Genomic DNA, 20,298 nt, shown 5'->3' with positions numbered 1-20,298 from the left:
AATAATCTGATAGCTTTTATCGATCTCATAAATTAAAATGAGCCGCACTCTGTGAAAAGGGGGTGTACAGATTGTGCGTAAAGTTTTTTCTTAGATTAGCCTGTGCAGTCCGCACAAGCTAATCAGGAACGACACTTTCCGCTTTTATTGTATATTTCGTTTAAAGGAATACTGTTCTTGGCGAAAATTCAGTTAAGGCGTACAAATGTCGTCCCAGATAAGCCTGTGCGGACTGCACAGGCTAATCTGGGACGACACTTTACGCACATGCATTTAACCCCCTTTTCTCGGAGCGCGTCTCTAACAATGTAATTCGAAATAGGGTGGCAGACATGTTAGTGACCTCTTACAATCAATTAACCTTCTTAAAATGTGCATAATGTGTTTTTTGAACAGATATTCCTGAACCAGTACCAATGCCAGAGAATTGGGTAGGAGGCAGAGGCTTAATTGGAGGCGGAGGCTGGGGCGGGCGCTGGCTAGGAGGCGAAGGCGCAATTTTAGGCGGAGGCGCAATCGGAGGCGGAGGGATGTTTTCAAGTTTTGGAGGCTTCGGTGGTCCAATGATCGAACAAATGAGACCCATGCCGCCATTGCCGAAAGCGGATATTGTTGTCGCACCAAAGGATTTGGCGCCTGTGCAACAGACGAGAAAGCTATTTCCAGAGACGTGGCTGTGGAAAAGCCAAATTGTGCCGTACGTCGCTTTTGTTAACGTATTGCAATTACATCCTATCACGTTTCATGTACGACGTTAACGGATTTTCCTCCGATGCAATAGTGTTCCTCGAAAAGTTAACAATATCAGTTATGTTTGAATACAACATTCCACATTGTTTAATGGCATTTCGTTACGCGTGACAACAGGTTTACCGAAAAGACAATGGTATCTACATTCCTACTTTTTATTTTCATCAGATATTAATGTGTTTATTTTTATTTTGGGCGACTTCAATAAGGTTGCCGTGACGTAGTGGATATGGTGTCCCCCTAGCGATCGGGAGGTAACGGGTTCGATCCCCACAGTGGGAGCGTTCTTTAAACATCAAGTGCTGGTCCCAGGACACGTATTCGAAAGCATTAGGCTTTTGATGCAATCGAGCTAAAATAAAAACGTTTAAACTAAACAGTCGTACTGCTTTTGTTTTTGATTTACTGAACGCAACTGCCACCTTTACGCGAAAAACACCATCGAATCCCCACTATGCTCCTGTGGAGATATTGAATCCAATTACCACTTCTTGCTCGTATGTCCTCATTTTAACGCAATACGTTTTACATTAATGAACAGTTTCTCCAGAATAATCAGCAAAGTTGAGCTTCATATTCTTCTTTTCAGTAATACACATCTTAACGAAATTATAAACTCTGAAATTAGTCTACATGTTCAACAATTTATAAAAGCATCCCGGCGATTCTCTTAACAATCCGGTTATGATTAGCTTTTGTTGTTTTAAAGTCCTCGCATCAACAACCTTCGTCCTTATTTCCTTATTGTTTTCCTTACGTTTTTTTTATAATTATTGTTTTTCCATTTTCTTTCAAAACATTTGTTTGTTTGTCACTCATATTTCCCATGTTAAGCATGAACTAAGTAGTATTGTTCCTAATACACTGCCAGTTATGTGTAAATACAATCCCAAGGAGAGAAACACTACATGGATAAGAATTTTTTCTTCCGTTTCAATCCTTTTCTGATATCTATTGTATTGTGTATATCGATATATTGTACTTGCCAAAAGAAATAAATATGTTTAAACTAACTGCCCCTGGTCCCTTCAGATCCGGGGGCGTGGTGAACTTTGACGAGACCGTTCCCGATACCATCACTTCATGGGTAGCGACAGCGTTTGCCGTGCACCCACAGACCGGGCTGGGTATCTCGGAGCAGTCTGCACAGGTGAGTCCAATGTAAATACAGCGTTCGCCGTGCATCCACAGTCAGGGCTGAATATCTTGGAGCAGTCTGTACAGGTGAGTCCATTATAAATACAGCGTTCACCGTGCACCCACAGTCAGGGCTGGGTATCATGGAGCAGTCTGCACAGGTGAGTCCATTATAAATACATCGTTCGCCGTGCACCCACAGTCAGGGCTGGGTATCTCGGAGCAGTCTGCACAGGTGAGTCCATTATAAATACAGCGTTCACTGTGCACCCACAGTCAGGGCTGGGTATCTCGGAGCAGTCTGCACAGGTGAGTCGATTGTAAATACAGCGTTCACCGTGCACCCACAGTCAGGGCTGGATATCTCGGAGCAGTCTGCACAGGTGAGTCGATTGTAAATACTGCGTTCGCCGTGCACCCACAGTCAGGGCTGGGTATCTCGGAGCAGTCTGCACAGGTGAGTCGATTGTAAATACAGCGTTCGCCGTGCACCCACAGACAGGGCTTGGTATCTCGGAACAGTTTCCACAGGTGAGTCCATTATAAATACAGCGTTCACCGTGCACCCACAGTCAGGGCTGGGTATCTCGGAGCAGTCTGCACAGGTGAGTCGACTGTAAATACTGCGTTCGCCGTGCACCCACAGTCAGGACTGGGTATCTCGGAGCAGTCTGCACAGGTGAGTCGATTGTAAATACAGCGTTCACCGTGCAACCACAGACCGGGATGGGTATCTCGGAGCAGTCTGTACAGGTGAGTTTATTGTAAATACAGCGTTCACCGTGCACCCACAGACAGGGCTGGGTATCTCGGAGCAGTCTGTACAGGTGAGTCCATTGTAAATACAGCGTTCACCGTGCACCCACAGACAGGGCTGGGTATCTCAGAGCAGTCTGTACAGGTGAGTCCATTATAAATACAGCGTTCGCCGTGCAACCACAGTCAGGGCTGGGTATCTCAGAGCAGTCTGTACAGGTGAGTCCATTGTAAATACAGCGTTCGACGTGCAACCACAGTCAGGGCTGGGTATCTCAGAGCAGTCTGTACAGGTTAGTCCATTATAAATACAGCGTTTGCCGTGCACCCACAGACCGGGATGGGTATCTCGGAGCAGTCTGTACAGGTGAGTCCATTATAAATACAGCGTTCACCGTGCACCTACAGTCAGGGCTGGGTATCATGGAGCAGTCTGTACAGGTGAGTCCATTGTAAATACAGCGTTCACCGTGCACCCACAGACAGGGCTGGGTATCTCGGAACAGTTTCCACAGGTGAGTCCATTATAAATACAGCGTTCACCGTGCACCCACAGACAGGGCTGGGTATCTCGGAGCAGTCTGCACAGGTGAGTCCATTGTAAATACAGCGTTCACCGTGCACCCACAGACAGGGCTGGGTATCTCGGAGCAGTCTGTACAGGTGAGTCCATTGTAAATACAGCGTTCACCGTGCACCCACAGACAGGGCTGGGTATCTCGGAGTATCTGTACAGGTGACTCCATTATAAATACAGCGTTCGCCGTGCACCCATAGTTAGGTCTGGGTATCTCGGAGCAGTCTGTACAGGTGAGTCCATTATAAATACAACGTTCACCGTGCACCCGTCGACAGGACTGGGTATCTCGGAGCAGTCTGTACAGGTGAGTCCATTGTAAATACAGCGTTCACCGTGCAACAACAGACCGGGATGGGTATCTCGGAGCAGTCTGCACAGGTGAGTCCATTGTAAATACAGCGTTCGCCGTGCAACCACAGACCGGGTTGGATATCTTGGTGTAGTCTGCGCAGGTGAGTCCATTGTAAATACAGCGTTCGCCGTGCACCCACAGACCGGGATGGATATCTCGGAGCAGTCTGCACAGGTGAGTCCATGTAAATACAGCGTTCGCCGTGCACCCACAGACCGGGATGGATATCTTGGTGTAGTCTGCGCAGGTGAGTCCATTGTAAATACAGCGTTTGCCGTGCATCCACAGACAGGGCTAGGTATCTTGAAGCAGTCTGCGCAGGTGAGTCCATTATAAATACAGCGTTCGCTGTGCATCCACAGTCAGGGCTTGGTATCTCGGAGCAGTTTGCACAGGTGAGCCGATTGTAAATTTATATGAGCATCGTGTTTGGAAAACTGGGCTTAACGCTTGTGCGTAAAGTGTCATCACAGTTTAGCCTGTGCAGTTTGCACAGGCTAATCACGGACGACACTTTTCGCCTAGACTGGACTTTCGTTTAGAAGAGACATCCTTTAAACGAACAATTTCATAAAAACGGAACGAGTCGTCCCTGATTAGCCTGTGTAGACTGCACGGGTAATATGGGACGACACTTTACGAACATGCGTTAAGCCCAGTTTTTTTCAGAATCCGGCTCATATTATAGTGCAAAAACAATTCGTTTGACGTCGTTTCTGTTTGCTCTAACAATACTTACCTTGTGCGCTTGGTCATTTGTAGCTTCAAGTTTCTCTGCCGTTTTTCGTGTCCGTCAATCTGCCGTACTCCGTGATCCGAGGAGAGAAAATCATCCTACAGGTCAACATTCATAACTACAGTCCACTACAGCAGGCCGTAAGTGTGCCATCTGCGATATAATGTGCATTCAAAAATGGAAACAATTGGTTAACAATACATATAGAACTAGGCCTATTTCTCTGACGCCTGTCTTAGCCCCCTATCGACATGCCCCTTAATTTGTGGAGACGTCAAATGCCACATGACTATTCATGAAAATACAATGACACAATAACTCAAACACTTAAATATGATAATACTGTCACTGTAAGAGTTGCGTTTGTTTTTGTTATGTGTACCTTCAATTTTGGTTTATAACTTGGATCATGCAATTTATGTGATAAAACACGAAAGACGTAATATCTTTTCAATTCGGAAACTGCGATTGCAGTTTATGTTATTTACTTTATATTTAGTGATATATAGAAAATAATTAGTAAGCTAAACCCTTCTATCATTTAAATAGTATTGAAAACATCAAAGAGAAACAAGCGTTGTTGTTGTTATAAAGCGTTATATTATTAACGAAGAGGGGAACAATTGTCATTATTGCATAAACCTCATCTATAATGCCCTCTGGCGGGGTGCAGAAACTTGGCAAAAGGTGGGCTTGAACGGGAGAAATCGTGTATTAACAAGGCGATTCATATCCATAAACTGGTCAACGCGCGGTTACTTCCCTTAGTGGATTCAATGAAGTCATTATGAACTTTGTTTTAATAATAACTCCAGCCTTCGACGACTTTCTAAGCATAAATGGGGAACTGAATAAGCACCAGTTTCCTTATGCATGCAGGGATATAGGCAATGAATATTTCAATCCACTTTTCAAATTATACCATCTGCACTCTTTTGACAACAGCTTTCTTTTATTGGAAACGTCATTGAAGTTAAGGTTATTTACTCAACACTTTCAAAAGACTATGCTGTAAATGTAAGTGTTTATGTACTTTCAACGTTCCTGCTGTATGCTTAAAATACTTCAGTGACAATATGTTGGCAATATTAATTTTTAGAAAATTTAGTTGGAACGAAATAAGATAGACTGTACGAAAGAAACATCTAAGAAAACAATGACATATTTTAACGATTTATATATACGTCACGACCAGTTAAATTCCAAAATAATTCCTCATTTCTTACTTTGCGCGGATGCATTTCAAATGTGCATTAATCCACTGTTTAAACACATTTTAAATCCAAAACTGCCTATCCGAAGGTAAAGCCTCGTCATTTCTGATGATGACCGAGTGAGGAATATGTAAAACACAACCCTGAACCGTATGACGTCATATTAAAAAAATCGAATTATTTTGTCGATGTCGAATGAACAAGACATACTATTTTCAATGTTATTTTAATTTATTTTGGTATGTGTGATTTGTTTATGAAATAATAGCGAAAATACACATTTTCTCGGACATGATCATCTGCGGGCGCTCGAAAAATCCGTTCCTTCGAGCTCCCGCAGATGATCATGCCCTCGAAAACGTGTATTATCACGACAATCCCAGAAATCGATACCTCCCGGATTACCCGCCTCTGAATACTCGCGCGCGCCTCCAAAACGGTACTGAAGAAAAACACAGGGACATATATGTTTGTATAGGTCCCTGAACAAAACAAGAAGGCGAAACGATTTTATCGAATACATTTGCAGATTTAAATAGTCTCTGTTATCGATCAGATAGTCAAATAATCGTTCGTGTTTTTTTAAGATAAGGTATTACGTAATTAGTAGAAATAAGGTTTGTCTGCATTCATTTAAGAGTAATAAAACTCATGAACACAGGGACCTTTTTGTAAAGGTCCCTGGCAAGAATAAGGTCTTGATTGTCATTTAACATGTTATTTAAAGGCGACACGTGATATGTTATCTTAATTACGGTATATACACATGTGCAGACATGTGGTGTCACGGGCATACCCATATAAACGCTTTTAATCCACACTTGGGACATCGCCTCCCATTTAACGGATTCGTTCGCTCTTTTATCGCTGATGTGTTGTTTTTTCAAGACCTTTATCTTACTGACATCAATCATCCGTTATAAACGAAGTAAAATCACTTATTTTTTTCGTGTTTTTATTTTTTAACGTAAATTTACTGTATTACGAAAATTTATTTAAGACCCAATTTGAGGAAATCAACAGAACACAATTGGAACTATTCAAGTTTATTTAAGGCTCCATATTTCTCATGTTGAACATGTTTATCGTGAATTTAGATGTTATTAAATTTATAAGAAATAAAACAGGCTTAAACAAAGGCAGATATTTACCTTTCAATAAATTTTTCAACCTCGGTCTGAAATCTTTCAAAGTTTCGTCAAATAATATTTTCGGCACTATTTACGCTAAGATCACAACGTTTTCTTCAGACTTATAATATTTCTATAAACTTTATAATTTTCATTGAATAATTTTATTCCATAAAGGAATCATTAAATTTTATACAAAGGTATTACTGAAAGGTATGCTTAAAAAGCAAACTTGTCATTAAACATTACGTGTTGTCACTGAATATTGTTGCAGAGACACATATTTAAAAATCTATCGTGTATATTTCTTATTTAACTTATATTGCTTAACGATGTTTAACAAATCGACACTTGATTTCATGTTTCAATTGTTTTCAATCCTACTGTGCGAAGTCATTAAGTACTATTTATTGGAATAAAGCGGGTGTACACTATGATTACGCTGTAATCTGCCAAATTCTTCAGTACCGTTTTCAGTAGCAGGTCACGTGATAGCCAATATGGCGGCGGTCAATTAATTGATTCTGGGATTGTCTATATAATTATGCTAGAGTTTAACGTTCTTTGGATTTAATTCAGAGTTACGTCACCCTAGAGAGGAGTAAAGAGTTCGACAACCTCGTGGTTTCCGGTACAAGCCAGACTACAGTCTCTCAGGATCAAACCCGGGTCATCACGGTAAAAAATCTGAAAACAATATCATGAGCATCATCATCGTCATCATAATCATCATCAGCAGCAGCAGCATTTTCATCATCATCATCATCATCATGATCATCATCATCATCATGATCATCATGATCATGATCATCATCATCATGATCATCATGATCATGATCATCATGATCATCATCATCATCATCACCATCATCATCATCATCATCATCATCATCATCATCATCATCATCATCATCATCATCATCATCATCATCATCATCATCATCATCCTCATCCTCATCCGCATCCTCCTCCTCCTCCTCATCATCATCATCACAATCACCACCACCATCACCATCATCATCACCACCACCACCTCCACCACAACCTCCACCATCACCACAACCACCACCACCATCATCATCATCATCATCATCGTCATAAAACCAGAGGCATTACTGTGATTTATGGACATTTTCATGTATTAATTTTTGTTCACGATTTAGCACTATTAATGAAATATGTCACCCCCCTCGTCGGCATCATCATTATGATTATCATCGGCCGCCTTTTCATTTAAAGAGTATCGTACTGGTTATGTGTAGAGAGTAATGTCTATCACATATGCATTAATTACATATGAGCCTCGCTTAGTGAAAACAGATCTAAATGCTAGTTTTTGTAAAGTATCGTCTTTTTCCGCTTTTATGGATTTTTTTGTTTAATCGAAAATCCAGTTTAGGTCGAAAATGTCGTCCCTTATTAGCCCGTGCGGATTGCACAGGCTAATCAGAAACGACACTTAAAGCATATGCATTAAGCCACGTTTTCAAAGAGCACGGCACATATGTATTTCGCTATAGCTTATTGGTCAGAGCGCCTAACTGTCAATGCGCGGCGTGCGTGATTTCACTTGGGCCTCGGCCCCAAAACTTCTTAGATGTTGACCGACAACCATTATATGACAGAAATACTGTTAAACGGATGATTAAGACAAACAAACGAATAATTAATTTCAGGCAAAACCAGACGAGGTGGCTGCCTTGTATTTCCCCATAATTCCAACGAAACTCGGTCTCATCGACATCTCTGTGCGAGCCCAGACCACCATGATGGCCGATCACGTGGTCAAGAAACTTCTTGTGGAGGTATGGTAAAAACAATCCCTTCTTGTGTAGGTCACAATATACTTAATTCTTTCCCTATATAATTCAATGTTAAAGCGACATCTTTAAGCGAAAATAAATGCAACATTTTGCACATAGAGACCCCCATAACCATACATTTTCTTAAAGGCCATTCTAAGCGGAGTCGATTTGTGCAATAAAAAAGATATGTCATGTACGAAACCAAGAAAGAACTTGTCAAAAGTCAAAATCGACTGTTTTTGCAACTTTTTTTCCGGCCGTTTTTTAGTGGAATGTAACCTTTTTCAGTGCATTGTTTTTCTATAGTATCTACGTTTATCATATTTCAGGGATTTAGTAGTGAGCACCTATTCACGTCCTACTATTTTCTCCAAAAGATTAAGCCAGAACAATAGTTTGAAGTGTACAACATGCCTTCGAATCAACTATGATATTTTTTTAGAGAGTACAGCCTGAAATGGTTATTTAGTATACTGTAACCTGTAGGTAGAGTAAAAACAATCACTTCTTGTGTAGGTAGGGAGAAACAATCCCTTCTTGTGGAGGTTGGGTAGAAACAAATCTTTCTTGTGTAAGTAGGGTAAAAACAATTCCTTCTTGTGAAGGTAGGGTGAAAACAATTCCTTCTTGTGGAGGTAGGGTGAAAACAATCCACACGTTGCTAGCATTTTATATATGAAGGAAAGCGTTATCCGCTGTTGAAAATTAACGATAATACTAAATTGTACCGTTATCAAAAGAAAATATGGATATCAAACGAAGATAACAATTATAGTTATGTTTTAACCTCAGTTATTTTTTGCCGGTTTGACATATAATAAGTCGTCGTCAGATTATAATTGAGTCTCATTTTGGGAAACCGAAGCTTAATGCGTGTGCGTAAAGTGTCGTCCCAGATTAGTCTGTGCCGTCCGCACATGTTAATCAGGAGCGACACTTTCCGCCTTGACTGGATTTTTGCTAAAAAAGAGACTTCCTTTAAACGAAAAAAACATTAAAAGCGCAAAGTGTCTTCACTGATTAGCCCGTGCGAACTGCACAGGCTAATCTGGGATGTCACTTTCCACACATGCATTAAGCCCAGTTTTCCCAAAGCGCGGCTCATTTATATTTTCGTATGTTTACTCTATTTTGTTCACTAGCATTTTTCGCACACACAGGCCGAAGGTTCACCGCGAGAATACAATGTCCCGTTCGTGATAGACCTGAAAACTGAAGGGACCCAGACCAAGAAAACCAACGTGGAGTATCCACTCCGAACTGTGCCCGGCTCTGGAAGGGTTAAGGTCACGGCGGTTGGTGACCTTATGGGCCCCAGCATCAACGGACTGGACAAACTCATCAGACTACCCACTGGATGTGGGGAACAAAACATGCTGAATTTCGCGCCCAACATTTTTATTGTCAAGTATCTCCAAGCAACGAATAATCTTGACACAGCTGTTATGAACAAGGCTAAGGAATTTATGGAGCAGGGTATGAACACTTTGTATTAATTACCTCAGCATGTTCAGTGTATCCCTAGAACATAGAATAGTCTTTAAAATTGATGCGTGATATGCTTAAGAGGTGGTTGCGGTGTTCAATCATGTTTGTATTTCTAAAAAACTAATTAAAAGAAACAATTGTGATACAATCGCCATTTTGAAAGGCTACGAATACTCTCCTATCAAATAATGTATGAATTCATAATAATATCAAGCATGAAAATGATTTATTTTTAGTGATGATCAATATTTCAGTCTTTGAATAGGTCTCTCTAATGGACATCATTACCTGAGCCGCGTTCTGGGAAAATTGAACTTAATGCATGTGCGTAAAGTGTCGTCCCAGATGAGCCCCTGCAGTCCGCACAGGCTAATTAGGGACGACTCTTTCCTCATAGACTGGATTTTCGTTGGAAGAGACTTCTTTTGACAGAAAAATTCCAATAAAGCGGAAAGTGTCGTCCCTTATTATACTGTTCGGACTGCATATGCTTATTTAGGACGGTACTTTACGCACATGCATTAAGGCCAGTTTTCATAAAACGCCACTCATTTGATTTACGACTTCAGGCTATCAACGTGAGCTCACCTACCGCCATTCTGACGGCTCCTTCAGCGCGTTCGGGGAGAGTGACAAATCCGGAAGCACTTGGCTCACGGCGTTTGTCGTCAAGTCGTTCGTCCAAGCGAAACCCTACATTTTTATTGACGACGCCGTCATCTCCAAGTCCGTAACGTGGTTGGTAGCCCAACAGCGCCCGGATGGATCCTTCGCTGAGCCCGGTCTCGTAATCCATAAGGACATGCAGGTTAGTATTGCGTGTGATTGACCGACACGTCGTTCAAATGAAGTTTGAACTGTGGAATGCAGGAGCCACGTTTTCGGTCGGTCGGTCCGTGGGTTGGTTGCGATGTCGGTCGGTCGATCCGCAAAAATTGCTTTATGTTTGTTGAGCGAACTTCCTCTAATTATGAAAAGCGATTTTATTTAAAATTGAAAGATGTCATCATAATAAATATTTGATGTTCAATACGCATTAAGTAAAAATTAGCAAAGTCGACCCAGATTAGCCTGTGTGGACTGCACATGCTAATCTGGGACGACACTGCACGCGCATGTATTGAGCGAAGTTTTCCCAGAACGAGACTCAATTTAAGAAACCACGCTGTCTATTTCAGGGCGGTTCCGCCGGTGGTGACGTCACGTTGACTGCGTATGTCGTGACCGCTATGTTAGAGGCGCGATCCGCGCAACAGGTGGGCACTAAACTGTATTTTAGCCGCGCTCTGTGAAAAAAGGTCTTAATATGTGTTCGTTAAGTGTCGTCCGAGATCAGCCTGTGCATTTTTCACAGACTTATCAGTGACGACACTTGCCGGTTTTATGGCATTGTTCTTTAAAAGGAAGTCTCTTATTATGTAAAATCCAGTCGAGGCGGAACGTGTGGTCCCTCCTAAGCCTTTACGGACTGCAGATGCTAATATGGGACGATAATCACGCACATGCATTAAACCCGGTTTTCATAGAGCGCGGCTCATATGTACATTATAGAGAATACTAGGTCGGTGCCGAATAAAGCAAAGTTTATTTTGCGAGGCTTAGAAAATCTGAACCACGAGCCTTGGCGAGTGGTTCAGATTTTCGTGCCGAGCAAGATAAACTTTGCTTTATTCGGCACCGACCTAGTATTCGATTTATCCCATCAATTTTCTTAGTCGTAAATTATTTCTTTAAACATAGAATAGGAAAATCGAACTAGACGGAAAATCCCAAAGATATTTTAAGCAAACATTGTTTCATTATTTTAATCGTGTCGAGCCTAATACATTACAAAAAGATCAGTAACCAACCTGTTTTTCGTTTATCATACCTCTACGTCCCCGATTTTTAAGAAATAATGAAAAAAAGACACTAAACAACTGCATCTTTAGCGTGAAACAACATGCATTGTGTCGTATGACGTCTTAATAATGACGTCACGAGTACGCGCACTTAATATTTGTAAATAATGTTTATTTGCTTTTTGAGTTGCATTATCTGTAAAAACTATATTACATCTTGGTATCAAATTGTTTGTTTTGTTAAATCTGATTCGATTTTACTAAAAATGATTACTTTATAGTTGATTCCGAGTAATATGAACATTCTTCGCCGCGCGTGACAGCTATATTTCAGCACTGCTGAAATAAAGGTAAATTTATTCCACTGTGGTTTATTTCGACAATGCACGTCTGATGATGGGATAAATAGAGAATACTAGGTCGGTGCCGAATAAAGCAAAGTTTATTTTGCGAGGCTTAGAAAATCTGAACCACGAGCCTCGGCGAGTGGTTCAGATTTTCGTGCCGAGCAAGATAAACTTTGCTTTATTCGGCACCGACCTAGTATTCGATTTATCCCATCAATTTTCTTAGTCGTAAATTATTTCTTTAAAAATAGAATAGGAAAATCGAACTAGACGGAAAATCCCAAAGATATTTTAAGCAAACATTGTTTCATAATTTAAATCGTGTCGAGCCTCATACATTACAAAAAGATCAGTAACTAACCTGTTTTTCTGTTTATCATACCTCTTCGTCCCCGATTTTTAAGAAATATTGAAAAAAAAGACACTAAACAACTGCATCTTTAGCGTGAAACAACTTGCATTGTGTCGTATGACGTGTTAATAATGACGTCACGATTACGCGCACTTAATATTTGTAAATAATGTTTATTTGCTTTTTGAGTTGCACTTTGTGTTAAAAATATTTACATCTTGGTATCAAATTGTTTGTTTTGTTGAATCTGATTCGATTTTACTAAAAATGATTACTTTTTAGTTGATTCCGAGTAATATGAACATTCTTCGCCGCGCGTGACAGCTTTATTTCAGCACTGCTGAAATAGAGGAAAATTTATTCCACAGTGGTTTATTTCGACAATGCACGTCTGATGATGGGATAAAAGTAGAGCTTTCACGTTTCGGCTGCGTCAAACAATAGATATCTGGTAAATAAATGGTGTTTGCATTTAATGATCGTGGTGAAATTTTTGGAAATAAAAAGCATGCATGGAGTGTTACTTTCTGTTGCGGTGAAGGTCACTTTTCATAAAAAGGGATTTCGCTTAATAAATTCAGGTAGTGTGCTGTAAGTGTATGTGGTTGTATATTACGTGCAAATCTAGCGTGGGATCTTACAGTTAATGTAATTTAAGAAAATACATTGTAGTTGTTTTTGGAAAACAATGAAAACCTGGTTTGTTGGTATGACCACGTTACGAATTTGCTCATATTGTTTTGTTGTTATGATAAATGTTTTGAATCTCAATGTCATAACGAGTATTATGTTGGGAACATTTGTTGAATGTAAAAAGGTAAGTCTAATTTGTTGAACTCTGAATGATACTTGAAAGGTGGCTGACGTCATTTCCGCCTCCAAGGACAAGGCATTGGCGTATCTGGAAGGGAAGGCTGACGCACTGACAGACACGTACGAACAGGCTCTGGTGTTGTACGCCTTACAGTTGGCTGCACGTCTGAAGGCGGATCAGCTTCTGGCCAAACTAGAATCTAAAGCAATCGTTGATGGTAAAACCCTTATCAACTGAACCGCGTCATGCAAAAATGTGTATTTTTGCCACATGCGACCAGAGTACAGCCGGACCACTCTGCGCATTCGAGCAGTCGGGTCAGAAGATACACTGTCCGCAACGTCACGCAGAGTTTCGTGGTCTCGTAAGCTCAGGGTAGCTCATGATCAGACTTCGCGAATATGGCATAATAGTTATTTTCGCATGACACGATTCAAACATATTATTTGTTATGTCATTATTTATTGTGTTATGTTTGGTAACCCTACGAGTAGTATTTTTTCCAATATTTTCCGAATATTTACAATTGTTTTTGTGAAAAAAACTAATAAGAGCAATCCAAATGGCGTAAACATACATGGTCAATATATGTGGTTTTTAATGTTTTTCTAGCGGGTACGAAACACTGGGAACGGGTGATTACCACTACGACCGGAAGTGCGAAGCCCTGGGAGAACCGGAAGGGCGCTGCGGTAGATGTAGAGCTCACGTCGTACGTCCTGCTGTCGCTGGCCATCAAGACCGACCGACAGAACGGACTTCCGGTACTCAAGTGGATCACCGCACAACGGAACGCCGAAGGTGGCTTCTCGTCGACGCAGGTTAGTATAAAGTGGTATTGTGTGACTTCATAGCTGTCAATATTGAACCTATGATGGAGGACTTTGTAATCAAAACAAATAGTTTATTATATTAATACAATTAAGATCGCTGTCAACTTAATGTTGGCGAGGCAACGTCTCCTGTGTAAAAGTTAATACAAGGGAATTTCATTCTATGAAAAGGGGGTGTTATGCATGTGCGTAAAGTGTCGTCCCAGATTAGCCTGTGTAGTCTGCACAGGCTAATCAGGGACGAAACTTTCCGCGTATATTGTATTTTTCGTTTGGAGGAAGCCTGTTCATGACGAAAAGCCAGATTAGGCGGAAAGTGTCGTCCCTGATTAGCCCGTGCGGAATGAACAGGCTAATATCGGTCCACACTTTACGCACATGAATTAAACCCCCCTTTCACGGAGCGAGGCTCAATGATATTCTCGAAAGCTCCCCAGTCATCTCAATCTCCTAATAATTAAGTCCACCAGAACATCGTGGATTGAAGAAATGGTATTGATTACCACCAACATCGAATGATAACTAATTGGCTTATTTACAACCGCGTCGACTTCATTCAAGACCGTTCATTAATTTTGCGTGAATTTTGCCATAAACACTGTCCCTCTTGTGGAGATTAAATAACACCATTGATAAAATTAAAAGAAGGGGAGCATTTGCCCTTTGTTAATATACAATACATTCTTTCTGCCAGTGAAACATCAGATTAACATCAAATGGTAACACCGTCTTTACTAATATGTTGCAGTCATACATACGATTAATGCACGTTAGATCGTTTTCCTCGAATGAATGAACATATTTACGCAGTTCATGTTTTATTTGTGACGGCTTGCTAACACCTTCAGTATTTGAGCCTCTTTATGAGAAAACTGAGCTCAATGCATTTCCGTTTTTATGGATTTTTGTTCGTTTAAAGGATTTATTTTTTCTAAACGAAATCCAGTGAAAAGTGGAAAGTGGTGTCCCTGATTAGCCAATGCGAACTGTGAAAGCTAATCAGAGACGATACTTTAGCGATCTGGAACCTGAGCCTCATTCTGAGAAAATAGGTCTTAATGCATGTGCGTAAAGTGTTGTCCCAGATTGTCCTGTGCAGTCTGCACAATCTACAAACACTTTAAAGTACGTCTTTTTTTGCAGGACACTGTCGTCGCTCTGCAAGCCTTTGCTGAAATGGCCGCTCTGGTCTTCTCAGATTCATTCAACTTAAATGTCAACATTGTGGGTACAGGTGTGAGCGAGACCCTGTCAATAACCACCTTGAACGCTCGAGTTCTGCAAACGCGTGAGGTGAGTTTAATCCTTTGCATGCTGGGAAATTTGTCGTCTGCTAAAATGTCGTCTGCTGAATTTCTAAAATTAGCATTTTTTTCGATTTTTTCAAAGAATACTATCAGAATAGCAAACAGTTTGGATTCTGATGAGACGCCACGTTCTGTGGCGTCTCATCTGGATCCAAACTGTTTGCAATGGCCTTCAAAATTCGGTTCCAGCACTGAAAGAGATAAGCCATGGCTGAAAGCGCACTACGGGCAAGGGATCTTATTGTGTGATTACCACCATATTATGTTAGGTTTACGCGATTGACTGTTGACTTATCTAATTGGTTGTAGAAACCATTACTGTTGGTGCAAGATCATGAACATTTCTAAGCAGCAAACAATACGGGCATAGCTTTTTTTTCAAACAACACAATAGAGTTTCCCTATTTTTTTTTACCTCCGTTGTGACATTGATAACAAAGACGTACTTTTAGGAAAACATTCATCGAGTTATTCATGATACAGAAACCTCGCTATTAAGACTACCTTTTGGACTTTTGGTAGCTTTGTAGTAAAAGGTATGCTTAATTTTTACCATCGATATTACCGGTACTCAGAGTATGTGATTCTATAAAAAAAATTATTAACCATGACCAGGCAGTCTGACTCAACACTTGTGGTGTTCCCACAAACCACAATAGTTAATGTTAACACGTAACTGCACGTGTACAATTGTATAATTAAATATTTGTAGCTCAACCTTAAAAAAATGAGCAAAACAACAAACTCAATAAAACCCAATATCATTTGTAATCATAATGTTAGATATGTTCCTAATGTGTGTATGGTGTGTTGCCAGTTACCAAAGGATGTTGGAGAAGTGACCATAACTGCAAATGGACAAGGAATGGCCCTCGTTCAGGTTCGTGGCTTGTTCGATTTTATCCCGTGAAAATGTGCCCCCATGTTTCTAAGTGTAAAACTATATTGGGTATCTCAGAATGCTTGATATTTATCTTAAATATGTCCCGTGGTGTATGCTTACCTGGTAAGTGCGTGTGTAAAAGTGTTCAAATAAATGAGCCTCGCTCTATGAAAACGTGGCTAAATGCATGTGCGTAAAGTGTCGTCCCAGATTAGCCTTTGCCGTCCATGTAGGCTAATCAGGGACGACACTTTCCGCTTTTATTGTATTTTTTGTTTAAAGGAAGTCACTTCTAAGCTAAAATAAAGTTAAGGCGGAAAGTATCATCCCTGATTAGCCTGTGCGGACACTTTACGCACATCCATTTAACCCCATTGTCCCAGAAGGCGGCTCAAATGTTGGTTTAACTGCAGGTGGAAGTTTCCTACAATATCGACGATGACGATCAAAAGCAAAGTTTTGAGCTCATAGTGTCACTTCCAAGGGAAACGCTTAACGAGTTTGAAATTCGTGCATGCTCCAAGTAAGTGAATATTTGGATGTGTTGTTTTTTATGTCATGGGAAGGTTTCACTTTTGAGAGAAGTTTCTCTTTCGCATATGAAAATATAACAACAACTAAATAAAAAATGAAATCAGTACTGTTATGAACATGTATATTTAGTTTTGACGTGTTGACGAGCTTCTTGCGAAAGTGTATTTAATTTCATATTAATATGTTATGTTATTTCTATTTGTATTTAATCCAATTGAATCTGATTTAAAAGTTGAAGCTTATCAATGTCCCGGAAATAATGCCATTGCTTCGATACCGCCGCACTAACCGAACCATAATTGTGTTTTTCTTTTATTTAAAAACCTTTTTTTTATGTAAATGGCAATTTTTTTATGTGAATAAAACGGTAACATAGCAAACGTCTTTTGTAAACATTTTAATGAACAAAAATGCTTATACATATACGTTACTCAGCCATGTTCTAACATAAGATATAACAGAAAGTTTGTATCTACTTAAGTTTATCCTCACTTATTATGCTCTTTCTGGATACTGAGCCAGTACTTTTGGTCTTCGGGAAATATACATACCTCTTCATGCTTTGCCAATTTACTATAAAATTCATTATTATTCGTGGGCCTCTATTTTCGTCGATTTCGTAGGTTGACCGATACACGAATTTAACACAAACACAGCGGAAAATCATCGACGCAAAATCCTTATATTTTTGTTTTCAAAAATCAGAAATCCACAAATTTACATGTTAATGAAAACGTCATTTTTAGGAAACCCACGTAATTTCATGCCGACGAAAATGAATGGTTTCACATTATTATTTTAAATTGATAATTACGTGTATGCACCAAAATACCAGAATGACAGCAAATATTTAAGTACGGTAACCCTAGTCAGAATATGTCCTTTATAAAATTGAAACATGAAATGCTCTCACTCCAGATGGCTCGAGAATGGGAAAAGTTCGATGGCCGTAATGGAGGTGGGAACTCCTTCCGGTTTCTACCCGGATGTGGTCAGTGTGGTGTCTGTACCGGTGCATAAGCGGCTAGAATTAGAGTCAAGAAAGGTCGTTTTGTACTTCGATGAGGTAATTTTACATACAGCTGTAAGGAAATTAGTTATATTGTAAAAAGAAAAGCCATACCCATAGGCGAGAAATTGTTTTATAATATTTGCAAATCGCGATTTAGTTTTTTTATTTTCGACATACTGTTAATAATCGCGTTACGTAGTTTGTGGTTTGTATATATATGTATGTGTAAAAATCAAGTTTCACATATATTTGTCATTAAAAGGCAAATCACGCACATTTGTCATTAGAAGGCAAATCACACATACTTGTCATTTAAAGGCAAATCACAAGCATTTTTCATTAAGAGGCAAATCACAAACATTTGTCATTAAAAGGCAAATCACAAACATTTGTCATTTAAAGGCAAATCACAAACATTTGTCATTAAAAGGCAAATCACACATAATTGTCTTTAAAAGGCAAATCACAAACATTTGTTATTCAAAGGCAAATCACAAATATTTGTCATTACAATGCAAATCACACATATTTGTCACTTAAAGGCAAATCACATATATTTGTCATTAAAAGGTTTATTATCAATGAATGTTATCAACGTTCCAGATTTCCTCGCAAGACACGTGCTCGACCTTGACCTTCCACAGGTCCGGGATGGTTGCCGGGGTTCAGCCGGTTCCCGTTAGAATATTCGATTATTATAATCCAGGTATGTGTATTCAAATATGCTATATATATCGACTATTAATGAATATATAAAGAACACTATAGCCAAAGTTATGGCAACACCATCATGTGTTGTGTTTATATTTTGTCTTTCACCCTTTTTGATGCAATTTGATTAAGTAAGTGTCGAATACAACTAAGATTATTTCCCTGACACGAAAACGTGAACTACTTGCTTAGTCTGGCGACTGGCTACGTAAACTTATTTGGTCTTTACTACACTTCTGTTTCGCCTTAAAAAAACAACAAACTCGTGTTTGCAATACCAGACAAGACGTTAATTGACGGGACACTGTGCAGCCGAATTCAACATTGAATACATAAATGGCAAGATTATGACTACAAAATGTGAAACCGACCGGCCAGGAAAAACCAGAGACGGTTATCGCTGGAAACATGTGCTCGTTTTCCAATTGTCGGAACACAATACGAATGTCGAGCCTCATTCACGTGTCTGGTTTCATATAAAAATCAAAACATATACAAACACAACAAAAAAAACAACAATTTGTATTAGCACATGCAATTAAATGAAAACCGGTCCGCACTGTCTGAAGACGCCTGGTAGAATGAACTCTACACAACATAATCGTATGTTTGAGATCCTCGTGCAAGACTGACCATCATTTTATTACTGTAAAACAGTAACGTTTCGCGTAAGACAAATATTTCGCGCTATACTATCGAAACGCGTGAAATAAAAATATTAAACACAAAGCTAGTAATCGCTTTAATAATGAGTATATTAGAAAAAGGATGTTTACGTATAATTTATTTTGATTAGAGTAACAAAGAAGCTATATAAGAACAGATCACTAAGCATATTGAATTCCGTAAGGTAGTTTGTCCAGTGATTTATCGTTAATTATTTGGAATTTTCAGCAGTGTTTTATTATTTAACACTGACAAATGCTTAAATTGAGCCTCTTTCTCGAAAACTAGGCTAAATGGATGTGCGTAAAGTGTCATCCCATATTAGCCCATGTAGCCCGCGCGGGCTAATCAGAGACGACACTTTCCGCCTAAAATGGGTTTTCGCTTAGAAAGAAACTTTCTTTAAACGAAAAATTCCATAAAAGCGGGAAATGTCGTCCGTGAATAGCCTGTGCGGACTCCAAAAGCTTATGTGAGACGACACGTAACGCATTTGCATTAAGTTCAGTTTTTCCAGAACGCCGCTGATATTTTCTTTCAGCCAAACAAGTGACGGAGTTCTATGTGCCTGCAGCCATACGAGGATCAGAGATTTGTGATATTTGCGGGGCCGAATGTGACTTCTGCAAAGCGTGAAGGAAGCGGAGACGGAATTGAAGTAGACCACACAATCGTCGTCTTCTATCGAAAAATTATTCTAAAGAAAGGAAACACAACACTACTGTTACATATTTTATGAGTAAATAAATTATATGATTTTTTATTAAGAGATGTTTAACAAACATGAAGACATTGTTTAAATGAAATAAAGACTGAACGAGATATTGTGTTTGCTTTAAAAAAAATCTAGGTTTTCTTTGCCATAAAAGGAGAAATTCCGAACCCCTTGACGTTTGCGTTCCGCGACTTACGACTGCCACAATGGTTTGGTATGCTTAAATATATTTTTGTAGGGCATTGGTATAGGTTAACCAAAGAAAAAATGTGTAAAATTGCTTATACATACATTCAGTGGTTTATTTCAAGCAGATTTTCATCGCCGCTATCTCC

General features: G+C 39.7%; 1 protein-coding gene across 1 annotated transcript in view; it reads left to right on the top strand.

The window, feature by feature from the left end:
- Positions 1-20,069, top strand: part of LOC127853829 (CD109 antigen-like) — a 30,900-nt gene extending 10,831 nt beyond the window's left edge. Inside the window, exons 15-30 of the mRNA XM_052388617.1 lie at positions 397-697; positions 1,783-1,900; positions 4,338-4,451; positions 7,235-7,333; positions 8,332-8,460; positions 9,621-9,936; positions 10,518-10,756; positions 11,127-11,204; positions 13,345-13,519; positions 13,915-14,123; positions 15,279-15,428; positions 16,260-16,322; positions 16,739-16,848; positions 17,778-17,925; positions 18,475-18,577; positions 19,790-20,069. Of these exons, the coding sequence (XP_052244577.1) occupies positions 397-697; positions 1,783-1,900; positions 4,338-4,451; positions 7,235-7,333; positions 8,332-8,460; positions 9,621-9,936; positions 10,518-10,756; positions 11,127-11,204; positions 13,345-13,519; positions 13,915-14,123; positions 15,279-15,428; positions 16,260-16,322; positions 16,739-16,848; positions 17,778-17,925; positions 18,475-18,577; positions 19,790-19,884 (2,447 nt within the window). The 3' untranslated portion in view covers positions 19,885-20,069. The remainder of the gene's footprint in view (positions 1-396; positions 698-1,782; positions 1,901-4,337; positions 4,452-7,234; positions 7,334-8,331; positions 8,461-9,620; positions 9,937-10,517; positions 10,757-11,126; positions 11,205-13,344; positions 13,520-13,914; positions 14,124-15,278; positions 15,429-16,259; positions 16,323-16,738; positions 16,849-17,777; positions 17,926-18,474; positions 18,578-19,789) is intronic.
- Positions 20,070-20,298: the final 229 nt, after the last annotated feature.

Source organism: Dreissena polymorpha, chromosome 12 (assembly GCF_020536995.1).
Source record: "Dreissena polymorpha isolate Duluth1 chromosome 12, UMN_Dpol_1.0, whole genome shotgun sequence".
Taxonomy (NCBI): Eukaryota; Metazoa; Mollusca; class Bivalvia; order Myida; family Dreissenidae; genus Dreissena; species Dreissena polymorpha.
The sequence above is the reverse complement of the archived record's forward strand: the minus strand, read 5'-3'. Positions and strand labels throughout refer to the sequence as shown.